The 21,545-nt window shown below is 43.8% G+C and overlaps 1 protein-coding gene across 3 annotated transcripts in view; it reads right to left on the reverse strand.

The window, feature by feature from the left end:
- Positions 1 to 19,429, reverse strand: part of LOC115199878 (protein shisa-8-like) — a 91,165-nt gene extending 71,736 nt beyond the window's left edge. For all 3 annotated transcript variants that reach the window (XM_029762428.1, XM_029762421.1, XM_029762413.1), the window contains exon 1: positions 16,548 to 19,429. In XM_029762428.1, coding sequence (XP_029618288.1) covers positions 16,548 to 17,089 — 542 coding nt within the window. In that variant the 5' untranslated portion in view covers positions 17,090 to 19,429. The remainder of the gene's footprint in view (positions 1 to 16,547) is intronic.
- Between the last annotated feature and the right edge of the window lie 2,116 nt (positions 19,430 to 21,545).

Raw genomic sequence — 21,545 nt, forward strand, 5'->3', positions numbered from 1 at the left:
CAGTGTGGCGCAGTCACTTCTCTTCTATTTACCCTCTGTGGACACCCACCTGCTCACACATGTACACACAAACACATGTTCATAATAACTGATTCTGTGTCCACTTCACACAAACATTGGCAATGTACCACATACAGAAATACACCAGCCGTATACCTATGAAGACATTAATGCTAATTTGTATGCACACACACACACACACACACACACACACACACACACACACACAGGTTACTCTACATAAGCTCATAGCTTGCACACACACACAGATGGGTATACCTCTCACAATACATAAGATCAAAGTATTCCCAGCATGTACAGAGTTAGGATACTCTCAGAATACAGAGTGTCACAATGTTTATTCAAATACACCCACCCAAATACCAATATGAGGGGGAGAAATAGTTTAAGAATACTCTGACAATGCTGGACAATATCCTATTGCATATTACACTCACATCAAATTGTTGCTTCATTTTTCCTAATAGCAAAAACATGCCTTATCTGTACTACTCTTTCTACATGAGTGAATGTGTATCTACTGGGTGGGTCACATCAATGACTGTAATTTATCTCTCTCTCTCTCTCTCTCTCTCTCTCTCTCTCTCTCTCTCTCTCTCCTTCCATGCAGTCCTTGAGTTCACTGACTGTATCGGTATGCTACATTCAGCAATTAAATTGAGTATCCGTCCTCTGTGTGACTCCATTCCCCTCATAGTGACTGATTGGCATGGCAATAATATTCATGCCTTAACAAACTAGTTTAAAGAGACAATAACAGAACACCACAGGAGAGAAAATGTAGCCATGAAAAATGAACATCCACCAGTAACCTCTGATAACATGCCAATTAACCTCTATCTCCTAGTATAGTTAATCTCCACTTTCCCACAGCCCCTCCCTCTCTCTCCCTTTCTCATGCTCTCTCTCTCTCTCTCTCTCCCTCTTTCCCTGTTACGTTTGCTGTTTAGCTGCGCTCAGCTTCACCTGTCAGCTTGGATCAGGGCTCTGGAGCAGCAACATGACAAACTAGCCTCTGATTCTCACACACACACACACACACACACACACAAACACACACACACACACACAGGACATTCTTGGGCAAAGCTCACTCACAGACAAACACACACTCACAGATTTGGCCTTTTACACACAGAAACATACACTGGCTTAAAAGGTTGTCCATTTCTACAGAGGCACACAAAGACATAGTTTTAGACAGATGTGGAGGCAAACTAGCATCTTTAAAGAGTTAGACATACGCGTACCTGCATTCCTACATTTTGCGCACATATTTTGTGTACTGGCATCTACTGTATACTGTAAAACATACATTTAACAAGCAACGCTTAAAGTCAAGATGTGTGAAGGCAGCTGGTACATTTTGTCCTATGGCAGGCATGGCCACTCACAGCCAGGAGATCATAAACCAATCACGTTAGTGTTTTAAAATGCTAATATATGCAATATCCTGCTAATGGGGCTGAACCAGCTTTACCGTACTCCCCCACTCACTCTGTCTGTTTGTGTCAAATATCCCAGAGCACACCCCCTCCTCTATATCTATCTATCTCTCGCTCGCTCTCTCGCGCGCGCCCTCTCTGTCTCCTCTCTCTCTCTCTGCCATTCCCTTTTCATCTCCTTGTCCCTCTCTTTCTCACTCCATCTCTTTCATATTATCCCTCGTTCTTTCATTTCTTATCTTTCTCTCTCCTTCCTTTCTCTCTACCTCTCTTCCTCTAAGTGATGACTGTCCCACCTGCTAAGCCGTTGCTAATGTATCCCGTCATTAAGGGGATTTATGGCTGGTCCCTCCCGCAGCATGCTGACATCTCCCACTCTCAATCAATACTCCTTTATGCAGTCTTCTCGCAGGGCTGTCCCGCTGTTTACCCAAACACAACTCTGCGTAGCCAGGGTCAGCTTACACATCCTCTCACACCCACACCCAAATATTCAACCAAACAGAAACACACTTACAGACAGCTAAAGCAAACTGGGCCGAGGCCAGTCCAGCCAAGCCAGACAGAGTCATTTGGACCAACGGTCCGCCAGCTCATAAAGAGGTGGCCAGCCCAGCGTGTCACGGCGGCCCAGACAGCACATACACAATTGTCAAGTGCTCTGCGTCACACGGCGCGAGGGATCACGTTTAGAACAGTGGTTAAATCAAACAGCGCTGCTGGCAGAGTTCATATGCTTGGTCTAGTGACCTGTTGTAATGCAGAGCGTCCATCTGTTTGCTGAGGAGACCTGGTGTATTTGTATTTTTGGTGCGTGTGTGTGTGTGTGCGTGCATGCGCTTTAATAATGTGCTCGTGACGACGGTGTATGTAAGTTGTCCAGTGATTTAGTGTTAAGTGTGTTTTTCTTCTTGCGTGTTTTTGTGTTTGCCCCCGTGTCAAACTAAGTGAGCACATCATACATTCATCGGTCTTCAGGGCTGCAGACATCAGAAAGAGTTTTGGGAGAAAGCAAAGAGACACATGCTACATCAGAAAAGAGAGGGGAAAAAGAGCCACTCAAAATGGGAGGGGAAGGTGGGACTTGTTGTTTTTACACGTGCCACAGTATTGTCTGTTCATGTTTGTGGTGGTGAGGGTATTTGGAGCAGATGGAATGCACTGGGATGAGAGAAGAAAATGATAATGTCTGTCGAGCCACACAACAGACACTTCCTGTTTTTGTACAGACTTGTACAGTCTTTGCACCTGCCAAAAACTGAGGATTGGTTTTGAATTGAAGGCTGCTACATCTAGAGGAGGACGGCTCTCAGAAGTGTGTGAATAGGGTGGTGTGAAAGACAGAGGGCTTTTTGGAAAAGTCTCCCACTGCCAGAGAAAGAGACAGAGCAGCCCTCCTCATGGTTTATCATTATATTTTCTGCGGAGGGCAGATCTATGTGCTCCGAATGTGAATGCCCCCAACACATGTCAGGGTGACTCACATTCTTTTTGATGCCTTGTGAACGTAAGGGGGATCTGGGTAGAAAGGGGGTGAGGGAAGGAGGGGGTGAGGGCGATGGGGGAGAGGAGAGGGTTAGTCACATTGAGAGCCGGCAGCAAAGGACACAAGACGCACAACAACTCTTTGGTAATCAAAAAGCATGTGCTTTAGCTTCGCCAAAGAGAGAGAGGAAGAGGAAGAGGAGGATGAGGAGGAGAGGGAGGAGGAGGAGGTGTCCTCTGGGCTTGATCTCTCATACAGATGTAGGATCTTTAATTTGAGCTAGTTTGCTACAGCAGGAAAACAATCCTGCAGTAACAGGAAATGTAAATTATTATGTGGATTATAATGAATGGACATTTTTGTTGGGGTTGATAGGGGAGAATCAAGTCTGAAATTTCAAAGTGGAAATTACAAACTTCAGAAGCCTTTTTAAACCTCAAATACACTACAAGTTTGACATGCTCTTCTGCAACAGAGTGATCAAATTACTTACGTCCTGTCATCTCTCCGACGGTGCTCTCCCTCTCTCTCGTTCTATTCCCTTCTCTCTCTCTATCTAGTCCTCTCTCTTCTTCTCACTGAAGCCAAGTCCCATGTTATGTAACACAGTATCTCTACGCGTTCTTCCATTTAAGGATCAAACAGCAGCATATGCACAATGGGGTTGGCCATGGTGCTGTTGGGGTGGGGGGGATGTGGTCGTTGCTGTAGTTGTACTTGGTCATCTACTCCACATGCAGAATCTTAGTTTTCATGTCGCTTCTCATTGACTTTTTATTTTTCATTGGGCCAATGGGAGTATTGTATTGTGTCCTGTGTCTAGCTCAAGGGCACATCGTCTCTCTCTCTCTTTCTCTCTCTCTCTCTCTCTCTTTCTCTCTCTCACTCTCTTTCTCTCTCTCTCACTCTCTTTCTCTCTCTCTCACACACTCATACACATACAGTAGCTTATCAGTGTGGGAACCCTCTGTCACTGATCTGACTGTTGCGTCAGTGTGACACTGTCTCATTGGCTACATTGATATGACCGCAGAGTAATTAGTATGCGTAACAGTATTGACATTACCACTTTTGCTGAACGTCACTGTGTGTACAATGTACAATGCACTTCTGGAGTTTGAAAGCAGCATTGTTTATGGCGTGTGAAGGGCAGTGTTTACATTAGTATTTTGAATTAAAAGAGTCGAGGTAGTAGAGTTAGTATCATAATGACAAATCATTAAAGTGAAAAGGGATGTACTTCTAGTAAGTATCTTGCAGGTGTATTAGAATATAAAACTTGATTAAAAATACATTCCTGAACATTGCTGAAACCCATGGGCCCTGGGGTTTTGAGTTGACCGGTGCATCACTATCGAGGAGGTGCTTCAGGATTTAGGTGCAGTGGTGCACAGTGTATTTAATCATTACCACACTAAGGAAGTCTTAATCGTCATTAAGAGCCCTGAAACAGATGAAAGGAGTGATTAAGATCAGAGAGATAGTGTTTTGACCCCTTCACTACGTTGAGGATCTAAGAAGTGTATCAAGTTCCTTTTAAATTGAATCCACAGAAGCCTCCGTCCGCCATTCACAGATCTCATAAGATACATCATTGGATGGAACTGAGTGCTATTTTTAACATTTTACATTTAAGTCATTTAGCAGACGCTCTTATCCAGAGCGACTTCCAAATTGGTGCATTCACCTTATGATATCCAGTGGAACAACCACTTTACAATAGTGCATCTAAATCTTTTAAGGGGGGGGTTAGAAGGATTACTTTATCCTATCCCAGGTATTCCTTAAAGAGGTGGGGTTTCAGGTGTCTCCGGAAGGTGGTGATTGACTCCGCTGTCCTGGCGTCGTGAGGGAGCTTGTTCCACCATTGGGGTGCCAGAGCAGCGAACAGTTTGGACTGGGCTAACCACTTGGATCCCCCATGCTAACGCTTGATTGTCCAGACTTCCTCCGTTTGATATAGGAGATATTAGAGATATAACCTACCTCAAACATAAGTGCCCCCTGGGTGACAAGGGGCCATCTATGGGAGCGTCTCCAGACCGGCTGGAGAGACTATGATTAACCAGGGTTGTCTGCACCAGCCGTGGGTTTGCCTGGCCATCAGTCACAGTGCACCAAAGCCTCAGCAAACATCGGAGTGAAATCGTGAGGGAAATCTAGTCCAGTCAAGATGAATGACTGCAGCTTTCCAGAGAAAAAGTGAGAAACTGCCTGGGTGATTATACCAGACAGACGGGCGTTACTCTACAAGGCCTTTTGAGAGTGGACATCCGCATTCAGGTGAGGCTTTAGGCCTTGAAAGAGAGATTTTGTTGAAGCCTAGGCTATGTAATGTAACTGGAAGGAGAGCGGTGCTTTGGTTTTCAACAGGGCCCTTCACTTACAGTTCTGAAAATATTTCTCAATTTGTGCTTACAGCCCATGCTCTTCTTTCATTCTGTACATTTAGCTTGAAATGTGAACACGGTACAATGGACAAAAGATAAATCAGTACCAGGCGATGTACAGATCTAGCCATGGCCGGTCCTACCCCGGGGTCATTATTCACTGCAGTGGGGTCAGTCAGTCTCTGGTCTCCCTCCACCACAGCAAATTAACCCTAACGGGTCTGTCACTGCGACCATTTACACGGCATTTGGTCTTAGAAAGGCCTTCAGTCACACTGCCGTCCCTAACACCACCGAAGAGTTCAGGATGAATGAGCAGTGGAGGAGCGGAGGGAACGAGGGGAAGGGAGGGAGAAATAGATGAAAGGAAAATAAAGCACGCTGCTTTGCCCAGTTCCCCCTCGAGGCCCGAGCAGAGTTTCACTGATACTCATCTCTCTCTTGTTTTTTCTTGTGTCTGCTGTGTTTTTTAGGCTCTAGCCGATGGTGTGAACGATAAGGGCCTAGGTGATTACTGAGAGGATGGCGAGAGGGTTGAGGATGGATGGGAGGGTAAACTGATGGGTTTGGGGTTTGCTGGTCCGATAAAGACTGAGGCTCCGATAGTGCTTGGTACTGAGTCCGCTCCAACAAATCGCTACAAGTTAGCTGTTGATGTTCTGTCACTGTGGCTTGGGCACTGTGTCAATCCTCCCTGGTCTTGCCCATTACCCGGCCCAGTCGAGTGAAAACAGGACCCGGGCTGTACTGCATGTCCCAGCCGCCGGTATACACAATCATATGCACTCTCTCTACACACACACACACATAGCGGCAGTTTGTAGTCCTCACTATTTGCAAAGCCTACACTGAATTATTACTGTAGTGTTATGTGTTACTATGCACATGTCCCATCTACTCAAATGGCTTGTCTCACAATGAAAAATACAGTATTTTAGCAGTGAGTCTCTAGTTACGTAAACAAAAAGCCTACTATCAAGAGTTATCTACTGACGTTCAAATTCAAGTCAAAACCAGGCTGTAGTGCAGATTTAGTAAACGTCATGTCTTGTATGTGTCTATCTATGGTGTGTTAGTTTGCCTTTAGGATAATGTGTGTGAGAGGTAGCTTTGGGATAATGCAGCAACAGTTGAGCTGCGGTCCTCAGTACTCTGCAGCTCTCACTGTGAGGCTCTGCACTGGGGCGTGGCCTTCTAAGTGATGTCACTCCCACAAAGCCTGGGATGTGTGGTTGTAAGATAAAACGTTCTGGGGTTGTTTCTGTATAAAATCTTGGTGTAGTACAACTGGGAGCATTTAACGGTGTCTAGCAGTGGAGGCTGCTGAGAGGAGAACAGCTCATAATAAAGGTCCGGAACGGAGCAAATGGAATGATACCATTCCACCTATTCCACTCCAGTCTTTACCACAAGCCTGTTCTCCTCAATTAAGGTGCCACCACCCTCCTGTGGTGTCTAGGTGTTCTAGGGCTTATTACTGCTGGCAGACAGTGGATTATTTTGACTTTGGTTTTATTGGACTATAACACATTTTGCTTGTATTGTATGTTCACGTGCGCACGCGCGTGTGTGTGTGTATGTGTGGAAAAGACTGTAACTAAGGCCGTGCACATAGCACATCCGAGCGTCCCTGCCTGCACTCATTACCTACACCCTGGAGGTGGTCCCAGTCCCACCGTATCCAGGACACACCTAATGCAAAACCCACTTTGGAGCAGCAGCCTCTCCCATCTCTCCTGACTGCTTTATGGACCGCTCCCCCGACCTGATCTGGAGCAACAGACAGCGCACAGGGGGCCAGCAGAAAGGGGTGGGAGAGTAAAGGATAGAGACATTGGATGAAGGGAGTGAAAGGACAGGACAGTTTGAAGTGAGGAGTGATATACCAGAAAAGGCAAAAGGAAAAGCCTAGGGACCACCTGCTGTCAAAAGTGTTTTATCTGTGTGTGTGTGTGTGTGTGTAGGCATATGAGTTTGTGTGCATACATCAGGGCTTGACATTACATTTTTAAGTAGGACAGATTTTTTACTTATTCAAAAGGTCAAGTAAAAAAAATGCTCTAACACCATTTGTACATCATTGTATGATGCTAGGAACCACTTTACAAAATAGAATGCATTACTATCTTTTTTACCATAGAGAATCAGACAAAAATGTAGGCTACACTGCCTATTGGCTTCTTTGCATATTGAAGCCTGTCTCAAAATACAACAGTGCCCCTTTAAGGCTCTCCTGGAGGATGGTTGGCCACACTTGGAAGTCTATAAAATATTGCAACATTACGATTACAACCAGGGCTCGAAATTAAGGGCATGCCGTCATCCCTGGACAATAGAAATATGTCTACGGTTCAGACTCTGGGACAGTTTTGGGATGACAGATCCAAAATTCATACAATCACTGCACATTAAGAAATGTAATAAAACAATGAGGCTGATGCAACAGATCAGACCGTTTAGCTTAGAATGTTGATAAAGCTGTATTTCTTAATTTTATAAGCTCAACAATGAACACATGACCGTAGGCTACATGTGAATGTTCCAAAATGCAATCAGGAAAACACTGTTCACAAAAGTGCATGTGACAGAGATTAAAATATCCATTAGAAATTAAGAAAGAGGGTAGCTCTAAAGATGCATCAACTAGCATGGGTTAGGGTAGCTTGGGGGAAAATGCCCCCCTTCAAGGAAAGGTGCACCCATTTTGAATACTATATTGTTTTTGTTCATCTCTGAGCTATGTTCTATCGATTTCCTGGGTCATTTCATGTTTTCATGTGAATTGGCGTTCAAGCATGCAGGAATCTGTCCGGTATGACATAGCACTGTGATAAAGTCGCTCTCACTACACTGGAAGTTAATAGGAATACGACTTTTAGATCGTGAAAACATCTATCATACATGTCAGATTTCAAAACTGGCCAATATCATAACTCGGGAGGAAGTCTTCTCTCGAACAAGCCATTGATCATATTTTGCGATATTCCTACCTCGAGAAATTTGTAATTTAGGGTCAAGCACATTTTTCCTAATTGTCTGCCTCTTTAGTCTAGGGTGCATAGAAAGGAGATGGGAATCCAATGTATAGCGCCCCACCCAGCAGATTGTCGACCAATCGAGTTCATGTTGTCATGCTGTAACGGTTTTGACTTGAGGTTATAATTTATAGGGGTGCCAGGTAGGTTGTGCCTACCAGAGAAAATATTAGTTTCTCCTTTTAGTTTGATAGGGAATGAGTCCCATCTGGTCCGTCAAGTCTACACCAATACAAAGGACTCATGTAAATGTCAGGATGGAAATACACGTTTCATGAACCCTTAAAACAATGGAAATAACTTCAAAACAACTGTATTCTTTTGCGTGGATGTATTAACAACATAAATGATCACACACACAACAATATAACAATAAGGAGCTTTAAACAGCTCTGGTTCCTTCAGAAATGTCCTCTACCTCGGGCCTAAAAAGAGTCCAGCCCGGTAAACAAGTTCAGGGAACTCAAGTGACCTTAGTCACGCAATGTTTGTCCGTCATACAGTGTAGCGTAAACCCAGTGTCCATCATACAATGAAAAGAACAAATATTTTACCACACCTTTCAATAAATCCTCAACTACAACTAACTACATAAATCACAGTATACATCACACCCAAAACAAATGAAATACCGTATACAAAAAAGGTTGTAGTCAGTCGGTCAGTCAGAGAAGCCAATCCGCCGACAGATCTCCAGCGGAGAAAGGCCACGAAAACCAACGAAGAGGTGTAGTCCACAGATGCAAAGAGTGGATCCGATCCTGGGTAGATTTTCTATTAGGCTACACAAAGCACACTTTTACATCAACACAACAAACGGAAGAGAGAAGCTTCAGAACTGAGGGTCGAACACATCCTCATTCATGTTTCCATCACAACTCCACTTTTGCGCAGCTGATGCTGGCTATTTAATTGGGAATTAAAGGGGAAGCGCTCTATTGGAAGAAGAAGCACTAATTAATTGAGAATTAAAGGGATAGCGCCCTATTTGAAGGAGAAGCACTGAGACGGTTCAGAAACATTCAGGGCCGTCACAATGCTGCGTCACGTGGTTGCTAAGCTAATCGTCACGCAATCCCTTCTCAAAGTCAGTGTACATGTCGACGTGCCTATTTTCCTCTAAAGTACATAATGTCACAATTCCAAAGCTATACGATATTACTAGCTAGCCAGCAATCCCATAGAGCGTTGCATTTTGGATTTTGTAGTCAGCTTGAGATGCAACAGATTTCCACAATGTTTTTCCATATTGCTACCGACCTTATTATAATGCCAAATTGAAACATTTGTTCTCCAAAAGATATTGCTCTCACATATGAGTGTTATTTGACACTGTAAATTAAAGGAAGGAGTGGTTTGGGTGAATTTTTTTCTTTAAAGGAAATGTCTATTTTCTGACTGAAAAAATGCAAAGTTTGGTAAGATGTAGATATATGTGTATACTGGCTATCATTAGGCACACATTTTGAAGGGAAATAAGTGAGCAGATTTTTTGTTTTTATTCAATAAAAACTTAAACTTTTTAGAAAGGGGGCATTTTTCCCCACTATCAGGGCAAAACGCCCCCTGAAAACGAGTGTGTTAAAATCTATTTCAGATTTTGTTAGTAATTGACTCTTAAAAGTTAAGTCTAGGTATCTTATTTTATTGAAATAAATAAAATATTGGAACAAAATGACATTGTACATCTCACTATTAATATCCTCACTATTGAGTTTTTATTTGATTATTTTTGATCTTCCTGTCCAAATCATCCTTAAGTATCTCAAACTTGATTGTGTAACTCAAGTAAGTAACTTATAGTTGATTTGGAAAACGCTAGTATACGTGCCATTGACTTGCATTGATTGCCCTAGGGGATATTTTTCTAAATGACAAAATATTAGATCAATGTACCTCAATGGTTTTGTTGGAGTGAATTAAACAGTTGAGATGAAACAGATCACATTTTTAGTTGAGCAAGACTAGTGGCATCCACTGAAAGTGTTAAAAAAACATTTACTGACAGTGTTTTTTTGTGAGAATTACAGGGGGGTGGGTTAACTCCAAACCCCCCTACTAACGTGACTAGAATTATGCCTTTTGACAATAAAATCACCTTGATTTGAAAACCAATGGAATATGAGAAAAAGGCTGGTTTCAGTGGCATATTAAGTAGATGTTTATAAAATAATTCCCTCAACAATTCTACATAAGCTTATGTCACAAAGTGCTGTACAGAAACCCAGCCTAAAACCCCAAACAGCAAGCAATGCAGGTGTAGAAGCTAGGAAAAACTCCCTAGAACATGAAAAATAGATTTGAATATTATTCCAATGTTGGCCTCTTATCCAATTCTGATTGGAGTAATTAATTGATATTGTGATTAAAAACAAATGTACTTGTCCATTCGGACAACTTATCTACACTGAGTATACAAAACATTAAGAACATCTGCTTTTTCCATGACATAGACTGACCAGGTGAATCTAGGTGAAAGCTATGATCCATTATTGATGTCACTTGTTAAATACACTTCAATGTGTGCCATTCAGAAGGTGAATGGGAAAGACAAAAGATTTAAGTGCCTTAGAACGAGGTATGGTAGTAGGTGCCAGGCGCGCCGGTTTGTTTGAAAAACTGCAAATCCTGCTGGGTTTTTCACGCTCAACAATTTCCTGTGTGTATCAAGAATGGTCCACCAGCCAAAGGACATCCAGCCAACTTGACACAACTGTGGGAAGCATTGGAGTCAACAAGGGCACGCTTTCGACACCTTGTAGAGTCCATGCCCTGACGAATTGAGTCTGTTCTAAGGGCAAAAGGGGGTAGGGGTGGGGTGCAACGCAGTATTAGGAAGGAGTTCTTAATGTTTTGTATAGGACAAGTGTTGAGCCCTGATACATGTTAGCAACCATGTCTTCATAGGTATACGGCTGGTGTATTTCTGTAAGTGGTACATTGCCAATGTTTGTGTGAAGTGCACACAGAATCAATTATTATGAACACGTGTGTTTGTGTGTACATGTGTGCATGTGTGAGCAGGGGTGTCCACAGAGGGTAAATAGAAGGCTGTGCATGACTGCTCCACACTGGAACCAGTTTTTGCACTCAAGCCTTAAGTCGTTCACCTGTTGGCATCTCTGAGTACAGTGTTCACACCAGAGCCATAATGGCTGTGCCCGCGCATGGATTCCTCTGTAGAGTTTCTGTATTCAAGCCTCAATATATGGATGGCAGTGTTTGTCCCCAGGAAACAATATGTCAACCCCTCACTGTCTCTGTTGGTTTGCTGTTGCTCACTGAGTAGATCCACAAATCAGACGAGTTCCTGGCTGTCAGTGAATCACTGTCTAAGGTCTCTTATTTTCCAATAGAGCGTTATCGAACACCAAAGTACACTCAGTGCGCAGTGACTGACATGAAGTGACGGACAGTGGCCTCAGTCCCAAGGGACAACAAGGCCAGCCGCAGACGACGCATGGCTCCAAACAAGTGCCCATGCATTATTAATTGGAATAAGTTTGATTCTTTCTTCGCTCAGCTACACCGAATGTGGGGGCTCATAAGATAAAGAACTTGGTCTGACTCTGCACTGCGGGAGGGAGGTTATTTTGTTGTTCGAGAAAGCATCAAAGTGTTTATTTGGGTTTTTGTGTTAAGTGCGTAGTGGAAAATAATAGGGCAGAGAATGTTGTTTTACATATGCATCAGGGACCTCTGTGGAGAAAGAGGTGACAGTATTCATAATGTTAAATCCCCTGTTAAAGACTATACTGGAGGAACATACTTCACATCAATTGTTGCCCTTTTAATTTGTGAAGGCAACCACACATTATTTTCTCTGTTTTCAAATATTTGCATATTTTTTTCTGTCCTTCAAAGCTGGCATTGGTTTTGCCTGATGACTCACCCTGAATTGAATTCCACTGCTCTATCGATCACTACATACATTCAGTTTGAAACCTCCATCCTAAAGTCATTTGTGTGACTTCAAAATGAGGGGCATTGTACAAAACAAATTAATCAGCGATTGGATCGTCTCTAACAAGTCTGACCAATCAGGGTATCAAATTTGATAATGTCATCATGTAGGCCGGCTCTGGCCCAACCCATCTTTGTCTGGGACCAATCAAAGCGGTCAGAATGTGTTTGCATTCTAGAAATCGTCGGGGAGGGAGGCAAATCCAGACTCATCATGGAGAAGAAACATCAGTTGGGCAGAGCAATGTGGATGGGTAGCCAGGCAACCATTGGCTATGAATGATCAAGAAAAGTAGTGGGAATTGTTAGAATAGTGTTCTAAGAATTGGCTGTTTAGATTCCTGATGGGTCAGGCTGCTGCCGTGCCCTTGAGGATAACACCTCAGCTGAATTGCTCAAGGTGAACATCCAGCCGCATTAATGGAATAGTCTATGTGAAGGATTTAAACAGGTGAGCCACTCACTGGTAGGTAAAAGCATCTTGTAAGCACACAGGACATTAAATTACACTTTTTTAAAGCTTGAGACAGAGCTGAAATATTTCACCCTTCAAACTATGAAACGTTTTGTCCTCATCGAGGGACTAAGCCTGCTGTGCTGCACATTCATGAGCAACCTGCTAGAAACGTCAGGAGCTAATGGTGTGGGCCATAAATCCCCTCCAGTTCGATATCTGAATCTGGAGGGAAACGCAAAGCAGTCTCTCCCCGCTCATCCACATCAGACTAAGCCATGCACGAGATTAGCTGAGTTGAAGTTGGCTTGGCACATTAATAATTCTCTACCCGAACCGGAATCAGCGCATTAAAGGACATGATGCATGTTTTATATCTCTGTGCAGCATTTCACTGAAAGTGTGCTGGAGACTATGAGGCTCGCTGTGGCGGAGCAAACAAACACATGTACCCGCTCAGGAACTGTGGTGCAGGGGGACCGTGGTGCAGGGGGACCGTGGTGCAGGGAGAACAGGGCTGCAAGGAGGCCTGGGATGCGGTTCAAACACAAGAGGTTTGAATAAAAATGGTGAAAGAACTACTGAGGGAATGATGGGATATGTGTCTTGCAATCAAAGCAAGCAGTGGTACAGTGATGGTAAACTCTCCCAAGCTGAGCAGTACTAGGCCTATAAAAACACTATCTCACACAAGTACAGTATCAGTGAAAAGTTTCGACACACCTACTCATTCAAGGATTTTTATTTATTTTTACTATTTTCTACGTTGTAGAATAATAGTGAAGACATCAAAACTATGAAATAACACATATGGAATCATGTAGTAACCAAAAACGTTTTAAGCAAATACAAATGTATTTCATATTTGAGATTCTTCAAAGTAGCCACCCTTTGCCTTGATGACAGTTTGCACACTCTTGGCATTCTCTCAACCAGCTTCATGAGGTAGTCACCTGGAATGCATTTCAGTTAACAGGTGTGCCTTGGTAAAATAATTTCTTTCCTACGTAATGCGTGTGAGCCAATCGGTTGTGTTGTGACAAGGTAGGCTTGGTATACAGAAGATAGCCCTATTTGCTAAAAGACCAAGTCCCTATTGTGGCAAGAACAGCTCAAATAAGCAAAGATAAATGACAGTCCATCATTACTTTAAGACATGAAGGTCAGTCAATGCGGAAGATTTCAAGAACTTTGATAAGTTTCTTCTAGTGCAGTCGCAAAAACCATCAGGCGCTATGATGAAACTGGCTCTCATGAGAACCGCCACAGGAAAGGAAGACCCACAGTTACCTCTGCTGCAGAGGATACGTTCACTAGAGTTACAAGCCTCAGAAATTGTAGCCCAAATAAATGCTTCACAGAGTACATGTAACAGACACATCTCAGCATCAACTGTTCAGAGGAGACTGCTTGAATCAGGTTTCATGGTCGAATTTCTGCAAAGAAACCACTACTAAAGGACACCAATAATAAGAAGAGACTTGCTTGGGCCAAGAAACACGAGCAATGGACATTAGACCAGTGGAAATCGGTCCATTGGTCTGATGAGTCCAAATTTGAGATTTTTTTGTTTCACACCGCCGTGTCTTTGTGAGACGCAGAGTAGGTGAATCGAGGATCTCCGCATTTGTGGTTCCCACCGTGAAGCATGGAGGAGGTGGTGTGATGGTTCTTTGCTGGTTGTACTGTCAGTGATTTATTTAGAATTCAAGACACACTTAACCAGCATGGCTATCACAGCATTCTGCAGCGATACGCCATCCCATCTGGTTTGCGCTTAGTTGGACTATCATTTGTTTTCAACAGGACAATGACCCAACACACCTCCAGGCTGTGTAAGGGCTATTTGACCAAGAAGGAGAGTGATGGAGTGCTGCATCAGATGACCTGGCCTCCACAATCACCCGACCTCAACCCAAATGAGATGGTTTAGGGTGAGTTGGGCCGCAGAGTGGAGGAAAAGCAGCCAACAAGTACTCAGCATATGTGGGAACTCTTTCAAGACTGTTGGAAAAGCATTCCAGGTGAAGCTGGTTGAGAGAATGCCAAGCGTGTACAAAGCTGTCATCAAGGCAAAGGGTGGCTACTTTGAAGAATCTCAAATATAAAATATATTTTGATATGTTTAACACTTTTTTGTTACTACATGATTCCATATGTGTTATTTCATAGTTTTGATGTCTTCACTATTATTCTACAATGTAGAAAATAGAAAAAATAAATAAAAACCCTGGAATGAGTAGGTGTGTCCAAACTTTTGACTGGTACATCACACTTACATTTTTTATCTTAGAAACATGTCCAACTTAGAAAGTATGAATTATCAATTTCACAGGTAGTTTACTACACTTTCAACAATAGAATATCTGATAAAAGAAAACTGTTATTAAAATGTGTGCTCATCTTACTCAAACTCCCATCCATACTGTGCTATAGTATACAGCATTCAATAACATTCAGCTGTTGAAAGGCATTTTGAATAAATCAAATCAATTACTCCTTGAATGCACAACAAAACACCAGACATATTCTGTTACACTGTAAGAAAGCTTTACCGCAGGATGCACACACACAAGCGCCACACACACACACAGAGTGAGAAGCAAATTCCAGATACAGTACCCCTGTGATGAGCCACTCACAGCACAACTGAAGAGATTGGCCTTGAATTACATTTTCCCACAGACAACTGTCTCCTTCCCTCTAATATATCACAGATCTAAAGGCCCTGTTTCATGTTCATGAAAACATTTGATTACTTTTCTCATACTAGTGATTATACCCTTTCTGATATCAAATCATATCAATCTATTCTCTTCAACTTAGGTTCAAGAGATGCATTCAGGAAAAGCTAAAACACTTTGGAAAGTCATAGTTTATTAAAGTATGTTTTTGTTCAAGTAACGTAATTAAAACTATCCTCAGGCATCTACAATGTTTGTGTGTGTGTTTTAGCCATCCACAACCTTGAAATTGGGGTCTCAGTGAATCAATGGGCCCAGTGACTGGGACAACTGGCTGACTGACCTGATTGGGTTTCTCCCTGCTGATCAATAAGAAACCACCCTCTGCCCCTCTCTCTGTCCCCCTCCCCCCACTCCCCGCCTGTTGTAGGATGGCAGGACGCCTTCATCGAGGCTCGTAAAAACAACCCTGCGCACTACGGTAAATCAGGGGAAATTATGGCTGCCCAGCCTCGCGCTCCAATGGATTGCCCTTCCATTCCCCCCTGCCTTTGTCATTGGGCTCATCAATACAGCAGATGACTCGGGTATTGGAGGCTCCTGTCTCTCTGTCTCACCCCCTCAGCCCTGCAGCTTGTCTCCTCTGAGAAAACAGAGCCTGTGAGGGTGTGACGGGGCCCTCTTTTCTCTCAATAATAATACTGGTGTGGTTGAAGTCCCCCTCCCCCCAATTGAGAGATCCGGTAATGACTTGTATTAACGCCATCCCTGTGGTCTCATTCTTAACAACCAATAGTACGGCCAGTCACACCCAGCCCTCCCTTCACTTTCGCTGAACTAGAATTAGCCCTTGGCAGTGCGCCAGCCAGCGCATGTCAATAGTCCACCAAAAAAAAACAGCTCCGATTCCCTCACAGTATACTAGAAGCCATAGTCTGGGCTCTCCACAAATAGCTTTATGCAAACATTCCATGTTCACACCTATTGTCGCTTGTAAGAGCACAACCACATCCACCCTGCCCCCCAGCCACCCCGTCCCAGTGGTCCATGACCCCTGCTACTCTCTTACCTAGAGTTGGTCATGTCTGTCTGGCCACCTCTGCTCTTCTCCAGGCCCAGCTTGGTGAAGATGCCCACCAGCACCATGATGGCCACCACGCCACAGATGATGTAGACGATCATGTGGGTGCGGTCTCGGTCGGGCTCCTCCTGCACCTCAGTGACGGGGGCCGCCGGCTTGCCGGTGTTGGCCCAGACGGGCGTGTCGTAGTTGGAGCAGGACTCCTGCTCCAGGCTGTGCACCTTGAACTGGCAGCAGAAGCGGTAAAAGCAGGAGCCGCAGCAGAACAGGTAGACGCCCGCGTTGCAGTTGAACGGTGGGTCCCATTGGCCCATGACGTCGTAGTAGCCTCGGCAGCGGCTGCCTATCATTGGGATGGTCTGGTCCTCCGCTACCGGAGTGGCCAGCGTAGCCTCCAGAGAATCAGAGGTGGCTGCCGTCTGGTTGGTGGCCTGGGCATCGGCCCCAGCCTCTCTAGAGTTCTGGCCCAGTGAAGTGAAGCCCAGCAGAAAGCTGAAGGTGAGACAGATGAGCACAGAATGGGCAGCCATGTTTGATACCTTTGGATGCTGCTTCTGTTCAGTTGCTGAAGTGTCTCAAAGCTGTTGCAGGCCAGTAAACTCCAACTTCATAAATGCAGGCTTCTTACTGGCCCAAAAAAACTGACATGGAAAAATAGCCTTTTAGGTATTTCACACACTAGAGATTTGAAAAGGAGTTGAGAGCTTATGGATTAGCCTATATTCATAGCAGCTGCCTGAAAGAATAAGAGCTTTCAATTACCTTGCTGAGAGTTATTACGGCACTCAGTTACAGGAGGCTCAGTGTGAAGTAATAAATTGCCATCAAGAAGGGGGATGAGCAAGTAAGTGAAACAAACTAACCTCGAATCTCAACCTGCTCCTCACGAATGAGTCCCCAGTGATTCAGTCCCAGACTCAGACACAGTTCTGGCAGCGTTGCGAAAATACCGCCCTTTTCTGCCAGATGTCAATAGCAGATCTGAAATCTGGAGCACCTCCAGTTTAGGAGATGTCACCCAGAAATGAACTGGCCAGTGGCATTTAAAAAAAATCTGCCTCCAATAGGAAAAGTGTTATCCGTAAACCAGAGAGATTTGGAATCCCAACAGCGCCAGCGGAAAAGCAGAGTCCTCAAGGATCCATGCTCCTTTCTGTAAACGTCTTCATTTAGGAGAGGGACACACAGATTTTGATAATTGCCCTGTGGGGGAAACGTGGCGGAAACGTGGGTAACGGCAAAGTACTGGAACTTCTAGATAATCCACTTGTCATAATCTATAAATTTGGGAGTTGTTGATATTCACCTCTCAGATTATCTTGCCTCAAGCAACTGCCTGGTCTTCAACTGAATGTTCATTTGATTCTTTGTTATTTTTCTTGTAGCCATTTTTAATCCCTTTGTTAAGTGGAACATGATGCTCTCATTCATTTCCTTTCCAGATGTGCAATTACAGTTAGATGCTATTCTACAATTGGTCTTCAATATTATATTATGCCAGAAAAAAAGTATGTTGGTTTTTGTTTCCACCCCCTCTAGCGAAGCACAGCCTGCAGTTCTTCAATATTGTCCTATGAGATCTAAACTGAAATTATGATTTAGTCCAGATTTAAAAGCAGTCCTCAGCACCTGAGGCAGGCAGCCTTTCTCACACACGCTCACGCACACACTCTCACAGACACACACACACATTCAAATCCATAGGCGACAGTGCTCCGTCTGTGTCAGTTTGGCTTAATGGGTTTAGAGGGATGGGGGTCCAGTCACTCTGTTGTTGTGGGTTTCTCTTGGTGCTGTCGGATCGGCTCCACACCACACCTGAGAGGGATTCTAAAAAGATGGGGTCACCAATACAGCTCTGCTGCCAGACAACTAGAACCCCACAAGTGCTACCAAGCAGGGGATAGGGGAATGACAAGGGCAGCGTGCTGAAAAATCCCCCTAGCCTGTGGAGTCTAGTCCAGTCCTCCCTAGTCTAAATTTATGAGAAGCTCACTTTTGAGCGAACATGGGGTGTAATTACATTTCTGCATAGTGTCCCACTTCTTTACTGTAGTCAATCGTTAGTTGCTTAATTTGTTTTGGTCCCTTCCTTGTTTTCCTTGTCTTCGTTTATTTACCAAGACTCCATAATCCCTCTCTGCTGCTTTTTTTTGTTTCTTGCTCTCTGCTGTCTTCTGTCTTCCTCACTTACCTCTCCCTCTTTCAGACACAACTAAATAGTTGGCTGTCTGCCGCGTTACTGCTAGGAATACAGGAAGGTATTACTGAGCCTGTGGAATGCGGTCCATGCATTCAACACACCCAAGCCTCAACTCCCCAGCCTGTTCCAAGGGCAAAATAACTGGAGAGGCGACAACAAAAGGCAACGCAAAATCCTGATTTCAAGAAGCCTTCAAAAATGGGACTGCAGCAAAGCTGTTTGTTTTGTTTGTGGTCTTTTATCACTCTCATTTGCAAAAAGCATTAATATGCAACAGTTTTACCAAATGCTGCACATTAAAGCAGTCTTCCAATTGTTATGCAAGGGACCTCAACACAGTCCTTCCCCAAAAGCAGCTTCTGTGAAAACAGGCATAATTTGATATATATGTATAGGGATTTTAGATATATATCACATGTATGTGTTTTCTCTGTTTCTTTGCTTATGGAATTCTCCAACAGAAATTGGATGAAACAGGATAACCAACAGCAGTAGGAGGCTTTTTTTCATTCCATCCCCTCTTTGTTTTTCTTCAGAAGTGTATTCCTCTGTTTTCCTTGTCCCTCGCTCAGAGCTTCTTTATCCCGTCTCCGTTGATGTTGCACTACTGTGCTCTGGCAGGACTAAATGCTCACACGCTCTCTCCCTCGCTCTCTCTCTCTCGCTATCTCTCACTCGCTCTCATGAGCGAATGAGCGCACCTCTCTTGCTGACTCCCCCTCCCCCCCTCTCTCTCTCTGTCACTGACACCCTCCTCCCTAGGCTGTGTCCCATGTTTTTTGTACTCTCTCCTTCCAAGTCTCTCTCTTTACATCTTTCCCCGTCGCTCTTCCTTTCTCTCGTTCTGTTCTCTTTTCTTTTTTTTATTCCCTCATTTATTTTTACCTCCTGTCTAACCTTTTCTCTTTACCTTGCCTCCATCCTCTATCCCTATCCATTCCCCCCTCTCTCTTTTTAAACCCCCCCCCGGTTCAACAGATGAGTGCAGTGGTGCTGACTGCATGTGTCCATGTGTGAGCGTGATTGTGCTAATGCCGATGCACCCCCCTGGTCTTTGTGTGAGCATGTCTCTAACATGTGCTGCAGGATTTGATTTAGTGAGGGAGTGAGAGAGGAGAGGGAGGGGAGTGAGCAAAGGAGAGTGGAATGCGAGAGAGGGAGGGAGAGAGAGAGAGAAAGAGGGAGAGAGGACATAACATAATGTAACGGACTGGAGAGCGGGGGGAGAGGGGCGGGCGGCTTTGAAAGGGAAGATAAAGAGAGGAATTATTAGATTGCAGGAGGGATGGATTGGAGGGGGATTAAGGAAAGGAGTAGGAATAGATGGAGAGTGAGAGGGAGCAAGCCAGGTAGTAGAGGAAGGGGAAGATAGATAACAGATGAAAGAGTGAGAGACAAGGTGGTGTGGGAGATGAGAGAAAAGGAGATAATTGAAGGCTAGGAAAAGGATATTCTGCAGGAAAGGCAGAGAGCAAGGCCTGAGAGATTAGGATGAAAAGAGAGGGACAAAGAGAAAGGAGAGAGAGAGATGCAAAATTGTATGAATTTGGAATAATCCCTGATTTAATGTTGTACATTAACTAGATTTGGTAGAAGAAGTGCCGTTGGGTCTTCTTCGTGTGTTCTAGGCGAATATGCATCCTCATCAGAATACATAGCAAAATAGCGAAGGGCTGCTGCTAAATATTTTATTCTGTTTCAAAGCTGTAGACATTATACTCCTTTTGAATATTCATATTTTCCTTTTTTTCCTCTTATTTTGTTTAATTTCACTGCCCCCGTCTTCTTCTCTCTCTCTCTGTATATCTGCATCTCTCCATCTATTTCTTTCTCTCTTTGAGCCACTGTCGTTTCGCCTACCCATCACTATTCCCTGCACAGCATCTCCTTCTGTCTAACCCTTACCAACCCTCTTTTCCCAAATTCACTTAGGATTTTTGGCAGAGCGCATACAGACAAACACACACTAAGGCACTCTGGCACACACACACACACACACACACACACACACTCCGCAACATGCAGTCATATACCCTCTTTCTCCAAGTCTCTCATCTCCTCCATCTCATCCACCTCTCATTAATATTTGTTTTCTTCTCTGACTTCAAATAAAATAATAATAATAATTTTATTGGTCACATACACATGGTTAGCAGATGTTAATGCGAGTGTAGTGAAATGTTTGTGCTTCTAGTTCCGACCGTGCAGTAATATCTAACAAGTAATCTAACAATTTCACAACAACTACTTTATACACATCAGTATAAAGGAATGAATAAGAATATGTACATATAAATATGTGGATGAGCGATGGCCATGCGGCATAGGCAATATGCAGTAGATGGTATAGAATATAGTATATACATATGACATGAGTAATGTAGGGTATGTAAACATTATATAAAGTGGCATTGTTTAAAGTAACTAGTGAGACATTTATTACATCCAATTTTTAATTATTAAAGTGGCTAGATTTGAGTCAGTATGTTGGAAGCAGCCACTCAATGTTAGTGATGGCTGTTTAACAGTCTAATGGCCTTGAGGTAGAAGCATTTTTATTTATTTTTTGTGGTTGTTGTCCTTGATGATCTTTTTGGCCTTCCTGTGACATCAGGTCCTGTAGGTGTCCTGGAGGGCTGATAGTTTGCCCCCGGTGATGCGTTGTGCAGACCGCACTACCCTCTGGAGAGCCTTGCGGTTGTGGGCGGAGCAGTTGCCATACCAGGTGGTGATACAGCCCAACAGGATGTTCTCGATTGTGCATCTGTAAATGTTTGTGAGTG

This window comes from Salmo trutta, chromosome 1, assembly GCF_901001165.1.
Source record: "Salmo trutta chromosome 1, fSalTru1.1, whole genome shotgun sequence".
NCBI lineage: Eukaryota > Metazoa > Chordata > Actinopteri > Salmoniformes > Salmonidae > Salmo > Salmo trutta.